This window comes from Jaculus jaculus, chromosome 13 (assembly GCF_020740685.1).
Source record: "Jaculus jaculus isolate mJacJac1 chromosome 13, mJacJac1.mat.Y.cur, whole genome shotgun sequence".
Lineage (NCBI taxonomy): Eukaryota > Metazoa > Chordata > Mammalia > Rodentia > Dipodidae > Jaculus > Jaculus jaculus.
Genome location: NC_059114.1, coordinates 94,262,248 through 94,279,945, shown reverse-complemented (window position 1 = coordinate 94,279,945; position 17,698 = coordinate 94,262,248). Strand labels below are relative to the sequence as shown.

The 17,698-nt window shown below is 44.5% G+C and overlaps 1 protein-coding gene across 1 annotated transcript; it reads right to left on the bottom strand.

Annotated features, from left to right (window-relative positions):
- Window positions 1–999: 999 nt before the first annotated feature.
- Rps14 (ribosomal protein S14) lies at window positions 1,000–8,255 on the bottom strand. Its single transcript, XM_045131968.1, has 5 exons — window positions 8,102–8,255; window positions 6,281–6,431; window positions 5,842–6,003; window positions 2,772–2,848; window positions 1,000–1,114 (listed from the first exon to the last, which is right to left on the bottom strand). Exons 2-5 carry the CDS (start codon window positions 6,427–6,429, stop codon window positions 1,047–1,049), a joined length of 456 nt encoding a protein of 151 aa, XP_044987903.1. The 5' UTR covers window positions 6,430–6,431; window positions 8,102–8,255; the 3' UTR covers window positions 1,000–1,046.
- Between the last annotated feature and the right edge of the window lie 9,443 nt (window positions 8,256–17,698).

Sequence of the window (17,698 nt, the reverse complement as noted above, 5' to 3'; positions counted from 1 at the left end):
AACCTGTAGTCTTTATTCTCATCAGCCATACATCTAACCAAAATTTGAGATTCCTTTTAAAGTAAAAAATATTGGGGCTGGAGAGGTGGCTCGGTGGTTAGACACTGGTTCAATTCTCCAGTACTCCAGCACAGTGCACTCCTTTAACCCCAACAGGGGTAGGAAGATCAACATGAGTTTGAGGCCAACCTGGAAGTGCCAAGTTAGCCTGGGCTACAGTGAGATTCTATCTCAAAAAAAAAAAAAAAAAAAAATCAGTTTGCCTCACTGGGCATGGTGGTGCACACCTTTAATCCTAGCACTCAAGAGACAGAGATAGGTAGACTGCTTTGAGTTGGTGTTCAACCTGGACTAGGGAACCTATCTCAGAAAAAAGGTATATAAAATAAAAAGCATAATAAACCTTCCCCTTACTGACTCTACAACTTCCAAAACCCTCAGTACCACCTGGTGTCATTGTGTCCTTGCAGCTAGATGCAAGCTTCTGGAAATCAAGAACCTACCACATCTTTCTTGCTGCTGAGTCCACATATACTTTATGTACTAGATCTGCTAAGTGAAGCAAGGTAAGACTCAGCAAAGCGAGCTGCCACAGACGGTGTGGAAGGAGATACACTCCCACTCAGGTTTATATAGGGTGGGGGGATGGAAGGCTCCTTTTCTGCTCAGACTACACTTGGATCAAGAGTTGCTGCCCTGCTCTGGCTCTTTAACAATCAAGCTGATCCTGGTGCTTCATAACAATTTTCTGGAGGCTGTCCATACTTTGATTACACCTAAACAGGATCAAGCTTTATATAGGAAAGCACTGTAGTTGAAGCTGGGAGCAGTGGCACACGCCTTTAATCCCAGCACTCGGGAGGCAGAGGTAGGAGGATCACCGTGAGTTTGAGGCCATCATGAGACTACACAGTGAATTCCAAGAGACCCTGAGCTAGAGTGAAACCTTACCTCGAAAAACTAAAAGAAAAAAAAAGAAAGCACTGTAGATGAAACAGCTTACATGAAGGCAATTTATTAACAGAAAATAATTTGAGAAGTCCTGTTCACAGACGGCGACCACGGCGACCCCCCTTCCTGCGGGTGCTGTCAGAGGGGATGGGAGTGACATCCTCTGTGGGGAGAAAGAGATTTGTCATTGTCTGTAGCTGCATAAGATCCTAGAGTTTCCTAAGCCACAGCTCTAACCAACCAGCAGCAGATTCTACTGTTCCCATATGGGTCTCCAGTACTCAACAGATGAAGTAGGCACTACCACACCTGCTATTTTCTCAAAAATTCCCCTATAGGGCTGTAGAGATGGAGTTCAATTTCCCAATACCCAAGTAAATCCAGATGTACAGAGTGGTTCATGCACCTAAGTTTGTTTGCAGTGGCAAAGGGCCCTGGTATGCCCATTCTCACACACTCTTTGCTTGAAAATAACTTTTAAAAAACTCCTTCCTGTATGAGGGGCTGGAGAGATGGCTTGGAAGCTAAGTGCTTGCCTGTGAAGCCTAAGGACCCTGGTTCAAGGCTCCATTCCCTAAGGACCCACATAAACCAGATGCACAACATAGCACATGCGTCTAGAGTTCGTTTGCAGTGGCTGGAGGCCCTGGTGTGCCCATTCTCACCTCTCTCTGTGTCTGTCACTCTCTTTAAATAAATAAAAGTAAACAACAACAACAAAAGGCTCCCATATTAGCCAGGCGTGGTGGTATATACCTTTAATCCCAGCAGAGGTAGGGATGGCTTGAGTGAAACCCTATCTTCCCCGCCCCCCCCCCCGAAAAAAGATGAAAAGGTGGCTCCAACTTTACAGCACAGGATCAGGGCCAGCATATGACAGATGTGAGGGCAATCAATGGGAATCATCACCTTTCCTTTGTTTTGGATTCTCAAAAAGGACAATCCCTGGGCTGGAGATGGCTTAGCTGTTAATCGCTTGCCTGTGAAGCTTAAAGTCCCCGGTTGGTGGCTCGATTCCCCAATACCCACATAAGCCAGATGCACAAGGTGGCACATACATCTGGAGTTCATTTGCAGTGCTTGGAGGCCCCCTCTCTGCCTTGTCTGTTGCTCTCAAATAAATAAAATTAAAAAAAAATTTAAAACTAAGGACAACTGGCGAAATAAGCAAGGGTGATGTTTTCCTGTGAACTGGATACCAGCACAAAGGGGAAGGAGATCAATGCAGAGAAAAATCAACTCCTACCAAATCAGAGAGCCAGAGCCTCAGAGGCCCCCAACACCTCAGCACTGAAGCAGACCAAAAATGAACCCAACATGGCTCAGGGAAATCTTGCGGAAGAGGGGGCGGAAAGAATGTCAGAGTTACATGTTGGGTCATGATTTTCAGAGACATTTATCATACTAATAACTGGGGGCTAACTCCACAATGCACGACCCATTTTCAATAACAATGAGGGTCTAATGGGAGGGGGTAGATCACAGATGAGCCTAAATAATGGCACCAAACTGCCTGTATTTACTGAAAAGAAAACTAATAAATTAAATTAAAAAAAAAATTTAAGGACAATTATTCATTTCATAGGAAGATATCAAGACTGCTAAATCAGAGATTCAGAAATGGCACTAAGCGGTCCCAATACAAATGGGAGAAGATAGTGACATAGGAAGGCTTTCAAACCTCATAATGCCTTTTACAGACCCCTTCAACAACAACAAAAAAACAAGCATCAATATTCAGATAAAGCCTCATGATTCTGGGGAAAGAGAGAGGTCACTGCTTTTAAAGAAATCAAGTCTTAGCTAGAAGGGGTACTTACCAATCCGCCCGATCTTCATCCCCGAACGTGCAAGAGCTCTGAGGGCTGACTGGGCACCAGGTCCAGGGGTCTTAGTCCTAGGAATGAAGTGTGGTTGACCAAGCTGGTAAGAATTCTAAGACCACCACTCAAATTCAGACAACTGCATACTCTAAAAGGCTTGGATGAATTAAAACCCTGGGCTTTGTGGGTCACTATGGTTTTTGTAATGTACCATCCTTAACAAAAATCCCTTCCAACAAGCTAAAAGGAGGGGTTAGGAATGTAGCTGATGTAGTTCAGTTAGAAGAATGTTTGCCCAGCACGCACAAAGCCCTGGGTATGATATCATAGAAACTACAGAAAACCAGTTATGCTATAGTCCTGTTATTCCAGCAATTGGGATGTGGAGGCAGGGGGATCACCAGGGCTGGGGAGACGGCTCAGCAGTTTAAAGGTGCTTGCTTGCAAAGCCTGATGGTCTAGGTTCAATTCCCCAGTACCCTCAAGATGCACAAAGTGGTGCATGTATCTGGAGTACATTTCCAGTGGCAAGAGGCCATAAGGCCAACATACCTGTACTCACTCTCTGCTCACAATGAAAAAGCTCAAGGTTATTCTCAGCTACACAGCATGACCAATGTTAGCTTTGGCTTTAAGAGATGGTCTTGCTGAGGTAGCAGGATCACCATTAGTTTAAGGCCAACCTAGCTACAGAGTGAGTTCCAGGCTAGAGTTAGACGCTGCCTCAAAAACAAACAAATAAGGGCTGGAGAGATAGCTTAGTGATTAAGGCACTTGGCTGCAAAGCCCAAAAACCCAGGTTCTACTCCCCATGATCCATGCAGAAGGGGGCATCTGGAGTTCATTTGCAGTGGCGGGAGGCCCTGGCATGCCCATTCTCTCTCTCCCTACTGCCTATTTCTGTATCTAGCTCTCTGTCAAATATATACAATTAATACAAATAAAATACTTTTAAAAAAATTATTTAACACCACCTCCAGTAAGTGGTTATGTAGTATGTTTAAAAAAGGGGAATTGGGTGTGGTGGTACACACCTTTAATCCTACCACTTAGGAGACAGGTAGAAGGACTGCTTGAGCTCAAAGCCAGCCTGGGACTACAGTGTCAGTTCCAGGTAAGCTTAGCCTAGAGTGAGACCCTACCTTAAAAAAATAAAATAAGGGGCTGGAGAGACAGCTTAGTGGTTAAGGTGAGTGCCTGTGAAGCCTAGGGAACTAGGTTGGATACTCAAGTATTCACATAAGCCAAATGTACTTGGTGATGCATTGTCAGGAATTCTTCTGCAGTGGCTAGAGGCCCTGGTAAGCCAATTCTCTATATTATCTGCTTCTTGCTTTTAAAGAAAAAATGGGGTGGGGGGACTGCAGAGTTGGCTCAGTGGTTAAAACAAAGGCACTTGCTTGGGGGCTGGAGAAATGGCTTAGCGGTTAAGTGTTTGCCTGTGAAGCCTAAGGATCCCGGATCAAGGCTTGATTCCCCCGGACCCACGTAAGCCAGGTACACAAGGTGGTGCATGCATCTGGAGTTTGTTGGCAGTGGCTGGAGGCCTGGGTGCACCCATTCTCCCCCCCCCCATGCCTCTTTCTGTCTGTCTGTCGTTCTCAAATAAATGAATAAAAAAAAATAAACCAAAAAAAGGCACTTGCTTGCATAGCCTGACAGCCCAGGTTTAATAATACCCCAGTTCTCACATATATAGCTAGATGCATAGTGGCACATGCCTGGAGTTCATTTGAAGTAGCAAAATACCCTAGCACACCCTCTCAAGTAAATGAAATTAAAACAAAAAACTCAAAAACAGAAGTGACTTTCCCTAGACTGTACAAAAACAAACTGCAGTTCAGACTTACCCTATGGATCTAATTGTTTAGAGCTGCACTCATCCTGGTTAAAGCCTATGCTGTGATCCCAAGTTTCTATCACTTCTCCATGTTATATCATAGGAAGAACTTCCTATGTGGCCTCTTCACCACTCAGCAGTGATCTATTCTCGTTTTCACACAAAGTAAAGCCCATGCCCTTGATGTTCCCCAAGACCCAGCAAGGCTACACCTTTGCCTCCTGTAACAGCTCATACCACTCCCCAAAAAAGTTCATTTGAACTTTCAGAACTTTTCTTTGAAGCTGTCCCTAGCTAGAATGTTCCCCCTGTTCTTCACAAGGACTCCTGGCTCATCATTTAAGTCTTAAACTATACTTTATGCATCACTAACTCCATTACTTTTGTTTCTTTTTTTTTATTTTTTATTTATTTATTTTATTTGAGAGCAACAGACACAGAGAGAAAGACAGAGGGAGGGAGAGAGAGAATGGGCATGCCAGGGCTTCCAGCCTCTGCAAATGAACTCCAGACGCACGTGCCCCCTTGTGCATCTGGCTAACGTGGGACCTGGGGAACCGAGCCTCAAACCGGGGTCCTTAGGCTTCACAGGCAAGCGCTTAACCGCTAAGCCATCTCTCCAGCCCTACCTTTGTTTCTTAACATCTGCTTCAAACAGAAACCACACAGCCCTTGCTGTGTATGTTAAGACTGACCCTTGGAGCTGTAAAGTTGGCTCAGCAGTTAAAGGAGCTTGCTTGCAAGGCCCAAGTTTCATATCCCAATGCCCACAAAAAAACAGATACATGAAGTGGAACATGTATCTCAAGTTAGTTTGCAGTGCCAAGAGGCCCTGATGTGTCCATACTTTCTGTTCACAAATAAAGTGCCACATAAGGAGGATGCAGGCCATCATCTCCTTTCCTAGCTAGAACACAAGGTCTGTATACACTAGGCATTCAACACATTAAGGTTAAGGAAGCATGCAGGAACAAATTACTTTTTGAGACAGGATCTCATCATGTTGCTTAGGCTAGCCTGAGGCTTAATACACAGCCCAGGCTAGCCTCAAACTCTACATCCTCTTGCCTCAACTTCTGAATGCTAGAATTAATGGGCATATGCCACCAATCCTAGCTAGGAACCATTTTTTTTAAAGATGCTTACATCTCTAGGACACAACTGAAAACCAAATCCAAGCTCTCTGGTAGCCAGAGGACTCATCACCAACCAGCCCCAGTCCTGTACCTGTTTCCTCCTGTGGCCCTGAGTTTGATGTGTAGGGCAGTGATCCCCAGCTCCTTGCACCGCTGGGCCACATCCTGGGCAGCTAACATGGCAGCATATGGGGAAGATTCATCTCTGTCAGCCTTCACCTTCATTCCACCAGTCACACGGCAGATGGTTTCCCTGGGAAAAGCAGTTATATTCATACCCTGACAAAGATCCACTGAGCTTTTGAGTACCACAGTTGTCTGTCAACGTGAACACACATCTTGATCCTGGACAGGACAAGACAGCCATGACCACTGCCTTCATGGGGCTCAGTCAAGTGGGGTTGAAAGACCATATATACTTTCATTATCACTTTCTAGTACTGCTCTTCCCAGTTCCAGTATCGTTTTTTTTTTTTTTTGCCTCAGCCCCTTGGCAGCTGGGTTTTATGTCTCTCCACCCTAATACTCACTTGCCAGAAAGATCAGTGACGTGGACAAAGGTATCATTGAAGGATGCAAAGATGTGGCAGACACCAAATACATTTTCTCCTTCAGCCACCTGCGGTCCAAGGCTGATGACCTGTTCTTCCTTCTTTTCCTTCCCCTTGCGAGGTGCCATTTCTGAAAAGACCACTGTTAACCACAATGCTAACAGGAAAAAAAAGAACTCTTTCTCTGGATAATGATGGAAACCCCAAGTTTCCTCTGCTCCCTTAAAATCCATTTCTTGGGTCTGAGAGATGACTTAGCAGTTAAGGCCCTTGCCTGCAAAGCCTAAGAACCCAGGTTGGATTCCCCAGGTCCCATGTAAGCCAGATACACATGGTGGCAGTCTGGAGTTCGTTTGCAGTGGCTAGAGGCCCTACCATGCCTATTCTCACTGCCTCAACTATTTTTTTTTTAATCCCAGCACTAAGGAGGCAGAGGTAGGAGGATCACCATGAGTTCAAGGCCACCCTGAGACTCCATAGTGAATTCCAAGGCAGCCTTGAGCTAGAGTGAGACCCTGAACCCCCCCCCCAAAATCCATTTCTTAGCTGGGCATGGTGACAAACACCTCTTATCCCAGCAGAGGTAGTAATATGGGCAAGTTCAAAGCCACCCTGAGCTCCAGCAAGACCCTATCTCACAAATGAATACATTTTAAAAAATTCATTTCTTGAGCTAGAGAGATGGCTTAACGGTTTGCAGTGCTTGTTTGCAAGGCCTGACAGCCTGGGGTTCAATTCCCCAGTAGCCACATAAAGCCGCAGGTACAAAATGGGGCATGCCATCTGAAGTTTGTTTGCAGTGGCAAAAGCACAGGCACGCCCACTCGCTCTAGTTGCAAATAGAAATATTAAAAATAATTGTTAAAAAATCTATTTCTCAGCCGGGCGTGGTGGCACATGCCTTTAATCCCAGCACTCGGGAGGCAGAGGTAGGAGGATCACCGTGAGTCCGAGGCCATCATGAGACTCCATAGTGAATTCCAGATCAGCCTGGGATAGAGTGAGACCCTACCTCGAACCCCCCTCCAAAAAATCTATTTCTCAGCTGGGCATGGTGGCGCACGCCTTTAATCCCAGCATTCGGGAAGCAGAGGTAGGAGGATCGCCTTGAGTTCAAGGCCACCCTGAGACTACGTAGTGAATTCCAGGTCAGCCTGGGCTAGAGTGAAACCCTACAACAGAAAAAAAAGTTACGGCGCGATGTCAAGTCAATGCGGCTTTGCAGTCCTACAGTGGGGATGAGGCTAGGAATAGACAATTGAAGAAATGTAAATACCAGAGAGGCATTTGGTAAACACCAATGTTAGATACTCAGGCCCGCCCTGAGCATCTAATAGCACACCAAGTGTGGGACTCCACCACGAGAATCATTATGAATTAGAAACACAAGGCCTGGTTTTTCCTACGTTCCTTTTGAATCCTCGCTACACACATGAAGTCGCTGGTATTTTCCCTGGGAGCAAATGCACTTGAGATCAGGCCGGCAGCTGCCCAGGAGGAAGTTGGCGGAGGTCGGTCCACACACGAGACCAGGGCCCTAGCTCCCCAGAGCACACGGCGCCACCCGCGGCGGAGGTCGGGGCCTAGAGGGAAGATCCACTGCCGCACTCCCCCGGCCAGAGCCTTCCACGGCCAGGCGCAGCCTTGGAGCCCTTCGGTCAGGTCCCCAGCCGACGGCCGCACGCCTCTCACCCGGCAACCAACTCAGCTCGCATGGGCAGACCCCAAGCCCGCTCCCCAGACCCCGCACAGATCTCTGGACAAGGATGCCACTCGATTCTCCGCGCGAAGGCCTCCTACCTGAACGTCTTCTTCAGACTCCACCACCGGAAAGAGAGCCGGAAGAGGCGGGGCGACAAGTCACTTCCACGTCCCGGAAGCAAGCCGCTGAGGTCACAGTGTTCGGCTGGCTCCCGGAAGAGCTTCTTTCCTTGTTTGCAGAGAGATTATGACTTGCCCACAGGGAAGATGGTTGACTTAACAGACAGCGAAAACATTCTGGTGCGAAGGTGGCTGCGGTTCTCTTTATCATGAGCCAGAGGAAGCTGACGGGGCCGCGGGAGGCGGGTCTGTGCGGAAGGCGCGGCGGCAGACGCACTTCCGCCGTAGAGTCTGGGGCCTGGCTGTCCTGACCGGCGGAGCGCCACCCACGGGCGTGGAGGGGAATAACAAGAAAACCGCTCTAATGAGGCAACTTGCCTTCTTTGCCCTGGGGTGGCAGAGGTGGGAGGATCTCAGGGAATTCAAGGCCTCCCTGAGACTGAATAGTGAATTTCAGGTCAGCCTGGGTTAGGAGACTCTCAAAAACAATCAAGCTGGGCGGGCGAGGTGGCTCACGCCTTTAATCCCAGCTCTGGGTAGGCAGAAGAAGGAGGATCTCGGTGAGTTTGAGGCCACCCTGAGATTATGTAGTAAATTCCAGGTCAGCCTGAGCTAGAGTGAGACCCTACCTGGAAAAAAAAGACAACGTATAGATGGAAGCAAGCAGAACCCTAACAGTGGATACAGTACACATATACACAGGTACATACATACATACATGCATACACACACAGAACCTGTATGATAGATAACAGGTATATATTGCAGAACTTGGACAATAGATATGCACAAATATATATATAACCTATATAATGAATCTTTTTGTTTGATAATGAATCATATATTACATATAGCAACTTGTTTACTGAAATTGACACCATTCTAAAAATCTACAGTTAAACTTAAGAAAAATTTCCTCTTAAAAATGTATTGTTCTAAAAAAGATGTATTGTTCTAGCTGGGCGTGGTGGCACATGCCTTTAGTCCCAGCACTTGGAGGATCGCTGTGAGTTCGAGGCTACTCTGGAACTACACAGTGAATTCCAGGTCAGCCTGAGCTAGAAGACGCTACCTCAAAAAAGAAAACATAAACCGGGTGTGGTGGCACATGTCTTTAATCCCAGCACTTGGGAGGCAGAGATAGGAGAATCACTGTGAGTTTGAGGCCACCCTGAGGCTACATAGTGAATTACAGGTTAGCCTACCTGGGCTAGAGTGAAACCCTACCTCAAAAAAAAATTAAATATATATATTTCTGAGCTGGGTATAGTGGTGCAAGCCTTTAATCCCAGACTGGAGGTAGAGGTAGGAGGATCGTGGTGAGTTTGAGGCCACCCTGAGACTATAGGTCAGCCTGGGCTAGAGTGAGACCCTGCCTCAAAAAAAAAAAAAAAAAAAAAAAAAAAAGCATTAAGCATTGTTCTTAAGTTCAAGGCCTGAGACTTGAGACTACTCAGCCTGAGCTAGGGTGAAACCCTACCTCAAAAAAAACAAACAAAAATTAAAAAATATATATGTTGGTACCAAAGGACTGGGATTGCTGCTAGACACCAGACTGTGTGGCATGGCTTTGGCCTTTTGGAGCTGATTTTCAAAAGAAATGTGGAAGAATTTGAAACCTTGGCTAACAGATGCCTTGTTGTGCTGTAAGTATAGCTTGATGGACTATTGTTGAAAGAACTGAATGCAGTAGGAACTATGGACTGTGTGAGGTTTGGCTTAAGAGGGTGAGAAAGAGCTTTGCCTGGACTGGGCTAGAAGCAGTTTGTATGAGAGGCTTGCTATTAGGCTTGTGTCTTGAGAACTTGTGTAGGGTTGCTTTGCATAGAAATGAACTGTGTTAGCAGAGGGATATGGCACAGAAAAAAATGAAATCTTTAGGCAGAAACTGCTGCCCCTTCAGCTGCAATTTTATAAGACTACAATCACTGACATTTGGCCAGCTGACCTGCATTGAGATAACAGAAAGAATGCAGTGTTTTGGAGGAGCCTGAATGCTGAAGGAATGTCCTGTTCTTCAAAGTCTGCTTTATTCCCCCCTGCATTAACAAATTGGCACTCCACCTGGTATTATAGAGTATAAGAAATGCAAGAAAGAGAGGGTCATTGAGTCTGCAGCATGGTCTTTTGTTTTGGAAACATCCATGGGCAGTATGAAGCAGGTTTGCTGGTTTGCCTGCATGGAGACCTGATGGAACCGTGAGGATAGACGGTGGGTTGCAGTAGAGACCCAGTGGAGATGCCGGGACCACAAGATGGCTGCTAAGGAGAACTGCTAGCCCCGGATGAAGTTTTCTAGGAATGTGAGTAGCCTAGCTGGAGGGGCAGGATTGCAACTTCAGTGGCTTGTTGCTGGTTAGAATTACCAAATTTGGAGATTTGTCACTGACTAAAGTTGTTGGATTTGGAGCTACAGAGTTTGATGTTTGCCCTGGTTGTTTTAAATCTTGTGTGGGTTGACTATTTCTTTGCTATACCCAATGCCATCTTTTGCAGCGTGCCATTATGGGTTTGAGGGGGTGGGGATTAGGTATTATGGCCCAGGTAAAAGATCCTGGACTATGAGGATGTTTGAACATCATTGGGATTGATAAGAAACTGTGGGAACTTTTAAAGTTGGACTGAACACATTGCATTTTACATCATGTAAGGTTGTCAGTTTATGGGGGCCAGGGGCAGAATGTGGTGGTTTGACTCAAGTGTCACCCATAAACTTAGGTGTTGTGAATGCTAGGTTCCCAGCTGATGGAAATTTGGGAATTAATGCCTCCTGGAGGCAGTGTATTGTTGGGGTGGGCTTCTGAATATTATAGATAGTGTCCCCTTGCCAGTGTTTAGCACACTCTCCTGTTGCTGTTGTCCACCTGATGTTGGTAAGGAGATTATGTCCACCCTTTGCTCATGCCATCGTTTTTCCCTGCCATCATGGAGCTTCCCCCTCAAGTCTAGAAGCGAAAATAAACGTTTTCCCACAAGCTGCTCTTGGCCAGGTGATTTCTGCCAGCAATGCACACCAGGGCTTCTGCTTGCCACTGCAAATGAACACCAGATGCATGGACCACTTTGTGCATTTGGTTTAACATGGGTACTGGGGAATCTAACCCAGCCCATAAGGCTTTGCAAGCAAGCCCCTTGAATCACTAGCCATCTCCCTAGTCCCAATTTTTTAAAAAAATTTATTTGCAAGCAGAGAGCGAGACAAATAGAGAGAAGAGAGACAGACAGATAGAGAATGGGCAAACAAGGACCTGTAGCCAATGCAAACTAACTCCAGACACATGTGCCCCTTGTGCATCTGTATTACATGGGTCCTGGGGAATCAAACCTGGGTCCTTTGGCTTCACAGGCAAATACCTTAACTGCTAAGCCATCTCTCCAGCCCTCTAGTCATCAATTTTTATTTTGTTTTATTTTTCAAGCTGGGCATGGTGGTGCATGCCTTTAATCCCAGCCCTTGGGAGGCAGAGGTAGGAGGATTACCGTAAGTTCGAGGCCACCCTGAGACTCCATAGTGAATTCCAAGACAGCCTGAGCTAGAGCAAGACTAAACATGGGGAATGACTGAACCATGACTCAAACCATCCTCTATTAGCTTCTCTTTCTTTCTTTCATTTTTCCAAATTCTCTCGTGCTTTCACCTTTGAATCTCTAATTGTACCTGAATGGTTGATATAAAAACAGCATTCTTCCCTTAAGGCCACACATAGTCCCCTTTGCTGGAGGAATAATAAGTTCAACCCCCATCTATTCCATAATACAACCTCAGCTAAGGAATCTACATTTTTCTGTAAATGAGTAATGGACATTTCCAGCCTCTGAATGTCCAAGTCTATACTTTCTCTCAACTCATTGTAATGTTTTCCTTGAAGGGTGAGTGCTGCAATGCCTGTTCCTGCCCCTGCCAGGCCTGCAATGGGAAATGTTGTCACCAACCAGACAGTAAATAAGGCACCGGGATCATACCCGGTAGCATACAGTCTTATTTACTCATGGATTCTTTATCCACTCCAGCTCCCCACATGGCAGGAGCTCTTTTCTCTATTCTTTCCATACTTTTCCCCCAGATCTGTATCTGGTCACATGGACTCCTGAGCTACACATGGCCCACATGGGCTTTTGGGTTCCACGTGATGTACTTCTCCTCCTTTATCTCCCCTTACCTCTCAGCTTTCCCCTTTCCATACTCTTTTGTAAAATATGGACAAAATGTGGTATTTCAGAGCCAGGCGTGGTGGCACATGCCTTTAATCCCAGCACTAGGGAGACAGAGGTAGGAGGATCGTTTGAGGCCACCTTGAAACTACGTAGTGAATTCCAGATCAGCCTGAGCTAGTGTGAAACCTTACCTCGGGAAAAAAAAAAAAAATCATTCTCTTGAATCTGGTGGAATTTCTAATTCTTTGGTTAGTTTGCAGATATGAACTCAGAGCTTGGGATTCCAGGAAGCACCCCAAAACCCCAATTTCCCTGTTACATAATGGAGGTTCCACTGAGAGATCTTGAGATTGATTTTTATACAAATAGCCACTTTTTTTTTTTTTCAAGGTAGGGTCTCACTTTAGCTCAAGCTGACCTGGAATTCATGATGTAGTCTCAGGGCAGCCTCTGACTCTCAGTGAGCCTCCTACTTCTGCCTCCTGAGTGCTGGGATTAATGGCATGTGCCACCACACCCAGCTCAAATAGCTACATTTTTTTAAATTAAAAAAATTTGCTTATTTTATTCATTTGAGAGAGATAAGAGAGAATGGGTATGATGGAGCCTTCTGCTGCTGCAAACAAACTCCAGATGCATGAGTCGCTTTGTGCTTCTGGCTTACGTGGGTCCTGAGGAATTGAACCTGGGTTCTTTGGCTTCGAAGGCAAGTGCCTTAACAGTTAAGCCATCCCTGCATCCCAAATAGCTACATTTTTATTCGGTTTTCCCACTTTACTTCTATGAGCTGCTGGTACGCTCCAGCTGCTCCTCCCAATGGTTTCATGGGTACTCCAGATCTTTTATACAGTTTCTGGGAGTAACAAAAATCTGTTTTATGGTTTGCATTTTGTGCTAAAGCGTCCTCTCTCTCTCTCTCTCTCCCTTCCTCCCTCCTAACTCTGCCACGGCTTCTTGGCCTGGCCTGCTTCACCCAGCTGGGATCATAGTCCTATTTGACATGTGCTATATCACTTGAGGCTAAACTGATATAAAATCAGGCAGTGGGCTCTGTTGTAAAGGTGACAACTTTTTTGTTGTTGTGTTTTTTTGTTTGTTTGTTTTGTTTTTGTTTTTTAAGGTAGGGTCTCACTCTAGCCCAGGCTGACCTGAAATTCACTACATAGTCTCAGGGTGGCCTTGAACTCATGGCAATCCTCCTACCTCTGTCTCCCAAGTGCTTGGATTAAAGGCGTGCACCACCACGCCTAGCAAAGGTGACAACTTTTGTAGCTGGATGCACTGGGTTGAGCTCAGACCTCAAGGCTGAACTCCAGAGCCTGGGAGCTGGTTCTGCTGAGCTGAGGGGGGTGGGGGGGGACTCATGGCCACATGGAAGATCCAGAACCAAAGACCCCTAGCCTGAATGTCTTCTAGGCTTTTTTTCCATTATAAGCCATTGGATGGCTTAGTGGTTAAGGCACATGCCTGCGAAGCCTAAGGACCCAGATTTGATTCTCCAGGTCCCACATAATCCAGATGCACATGGACATGTGTCTGGAGTTCATTTGCAGTGTCTAGAGGCTCTGGCCCACCCATTCTCACTATCTCTCTCTCCCCCACCCCTCTCTCTGCCTTAAATAAATAATTTTTCAAATTATTAGTAACAACTTCCATGATTACAAAAAATATCCCATGGTAATACCCTCCCTCGCCCCACTTTCACCTTTGAAACTCCACTCTCCATCATATCTCCTCCCCATCTGAATCAGTCTCTCTTTCATTTTTATGTCATCATCTTTTCCTACTCTCATGATGGTCTTGCATCAGTAGTGTCAGGCACTGTGAGGTCATGGATATCCAGGCCATTTTGTGTCTGAGCACGTTGTAAGGAGTCCTACCCTTCCTTTGGTTCTTACATTCTTTCAAAATAAAAGAGAGACTGATTGAGACGGGGAGGGGATATGATGGAGAATGGAGTTTCGAAGGGGAAAGTACAGGGAGGGAGGGTATTACCATGGGATATTTTTTGTAATCATGGAAGTTGTTAATAAAAAACAAATTAATTAAATATTTTTTAAAAAACTGGGCTCATTTAGATAATACAATGGAGAACAGGAATTGTCCATTACTTCTCTCCAGAGACTTAAAGACACAATTAGAAAACATACTAATGTAACTGAAGACACCGTGGAGGAGGCAATTTTTATAAATTCTTAACTTAGTCAACATGTAATATATGTAAGAAATTACAAAAATTGGTAACCAACCCAGATGAGAACTTTAAAACAGTTGCTCCAGGTGGGAACTTCTGTTTTATTATAACCGGGAACCCAAGAAAAAAAGTTTGTTGGGGGGACTAGGGAGGGAGAAAAAAAAAGAGTAGATATCACCAGGACATTATGATAGTAATGAAAGTTGCTCAGGGAAGGATAAAATCTAAAATGTGTTTACCTGATACCAAGGTTTTAATGAGGGAAGCCGAATCTTATGGTTAAGACCTCACTCATTAACAGCTCACTGATACTAATTTATTATGGTTTAAGGGTTATAAAAACGGGCTTTAACAGGGATGGGATTCCTTCCAGTGAGTTGTTGGCCAGGAAGGTCTCTGATGCCCCCAAAACATTATAGGCCATTGCTGAGGCCCTTGGTTTCCCACCAGCAATAGATTTACCTTTTTGGATGATTTTAGTCTCAGTCAAGTAGGCCCTTGGTTTCCCACCAGCAATATTGCTGAAGACTCTACATACTTGGGCTGCAAGGCCACTGAGAAATCCGGCTGCAACTGAGCTGATAACCTCCTCCATGTAGACCAGCTGACAGAAAGCTGGAAGAAGCCATTCTGCATGCAGTTCAATGGGAGAAAGAGAAATCATCAGTGAAGATACTCAACAGTGGATACTGCAAGCCTTATATTTGGCCAGCCAGGCCAAATGAGCCAATGGGTGCAATAGTGACACATTTATCATGGTGGAAACCAACTGCCCTCTAATTGAACTGGAGGCCCCCTCCATGGGAGGGAATACATCCATGATACTGAGAACTTAAAACAGGGGTAATCATGAGCCCTAGGGGTGTAACGTCTGCTGCTGTCTGGCTAAATGTATATACTATGCTTATCAAACTGCCCAGTAAGCACTTCTCTTAATGTTCATGCCCATATATTAATGCTACTCTCACTGTTAGTAGAGAATCTTCTCTTTTCATAGGTAGTGACCTTGGGATGACTCAGAAGGCATCATGGTGATGGAAAGAAATGATAGGAGTGCTCAGCACGGCAATATCTCTGTCCCAATTTCCAAGGCTCAGGGTTCATTGTGGAAGAGGAGGCAGAAAGAATGTAAGAGCCAAAGGAAGGGTAGGACTCCTTACAACTTGCTCCCCCCAGACACAAAATGGCCTGGATATCTATGACCTCACAGTGCCTGACACTACTTATGCAAGACCATCATGAGAGTAGGAAAAGATGATGACATAAGAATGAAAGAGAGACTGATTCAGATGGGGAGGAGATATGATGGAGAGTGGAGTTTCAAAGGTGAAAGTGGGGCGAGGGAGGGTATTACCATGGGATATTTTTTATAATCATGGAAGTTGTTAATAAAAATTTGAAAATAAAAAAATTAAATAAAAACTGGCTTTAAGACTCAGTAAACTAGTTTCCTCTATGTGTCAGGGTTTTAACTAGTGGAGAAACTGAGTCTTAAGATAAAGGTTCACATGTAAATGTTTAATTTCCAAAGTTGAGGTACTGATACCTAAAGACATTGCGACTCTAAAGGTATCTTCTGTCTTATTCTAATTCTATTGAATGATCATTATTGGGTTTAATCACTTAGGTTTAAGTGATTTATTTTCAGTAATGATAACTTTCATCTTCTGTTAGGTAAAATATGTTGGGATAGCTTGCCTAAGCTTTATCAATTTTAAGTCATGGGTTAAAACATAAGATTGTTTTATTCTAATAAAAATTTCTATGGTACATAAAATCAATTACTATCAAGATTAAACTAAAAACATTGGTTGTCAAATGGTGTTTTCTCTTTTAAAACAGATTTATTAAGGGTTGTATTAGAGCTTAGCTGTTTGGGCTCAACAAAAACAAGATTCTAGCTGAGAGTGGTGGTGCATGCCTTTAATCTCAGCACTGGGGAGGCAGAGGCAGGAAAATTGCCATGAGTTCAAGGCCACCCTGAGACTACAGAGTGAATTCCAGGTCAGCCTGAGCAAGAACCTACCTCAAAAAAAAAAAAAAAATTTGCTCTATTGTACGTAAAGTAACTCTCATTTCTGGCATCTCAAATCCAGTGCTTATAACAAAATTAATTCTTACATCATATTCCCTACTTTAGGGCACAGCCTCATGCTCAAACAATGGTCTTCTCATCTGAGAGACATAATTTCAAGCTCTGTGGTTATGTTTCCAATGTTCCCTGGGTAATTGGTACCCATACAAGTATCTGGACTAATCAAAGATGTTTTCAAACACAGGTGCTAAGACTTTTTACTGTCTTGCTTGTCCTTTTCGGACAATTTCTAGGTTAAATTAATTGGTTTAGATTTGTATTGTTTTCAAGACTCAAAACAGGTTCTGCCTGTATTTATAACTGTTAGATATCTAAAGGCTGTATGCCTACTTTCTATGCCTTAGATATGGCTTATGCTGCCATGGGACAACCAAATTTTAAAAGGTTGGACAAAATGACTTTAAGTTCTTATGCAATTCTTTAACTAAACCTATTCCAGTAATCAAATGTACTTTATATGTACATACATCCAGGTTGGTATAACTTCCTTTCTAAGTGTATTTAAGTGGATTTATCACCTATGTAGAAGCCAAACCCAAGTGAAATCACTGGAGCAAAAAAGCCAATATTTTGGCCTGTGCTCCCAGGTTATGAGGTTATGAGGCCACTGGAGATGATGGGATACTACTACACTGGCCTCCTGGTAAGTCACCTGTCTTTCTGATCAGGGAGGATATGAAGACCCAAACAAAACATCAGTGTACAGTCTGAAATAGGAGAGTCACAACTGAGGAGCACTCAGCCCTCCTGGCTTTCCAAATAAGGGAAAATTACTTGGCCAGCATGGCCCTGACTCATCCTAACAGACAGAAAACACCAGTAAGCTATAGGGCTACTCCTGAGTCCCTAAAGTCTCCTTTGGAGAGCCGTTCATGACCACCAAAGTTAATACTGATTAAATTTTGGCTATCTGCTTGGTCTTAAACACTCCAAGAGAAATGTATAACCAAAGGTAAAGGGATACTTCAAATATATGAATGGCCTATTAAGCAATATAGCAAGAGTGTTTCAAGAGAGGAAACAAACAAGGCATTAATACATATTGTCCTCCTCTCTAATAGTTCTAATTCTATAATAAGGAAAAACAACCATAGATGTCAAAAGGGTTATTTTCAAATATGGAAAAAAAATA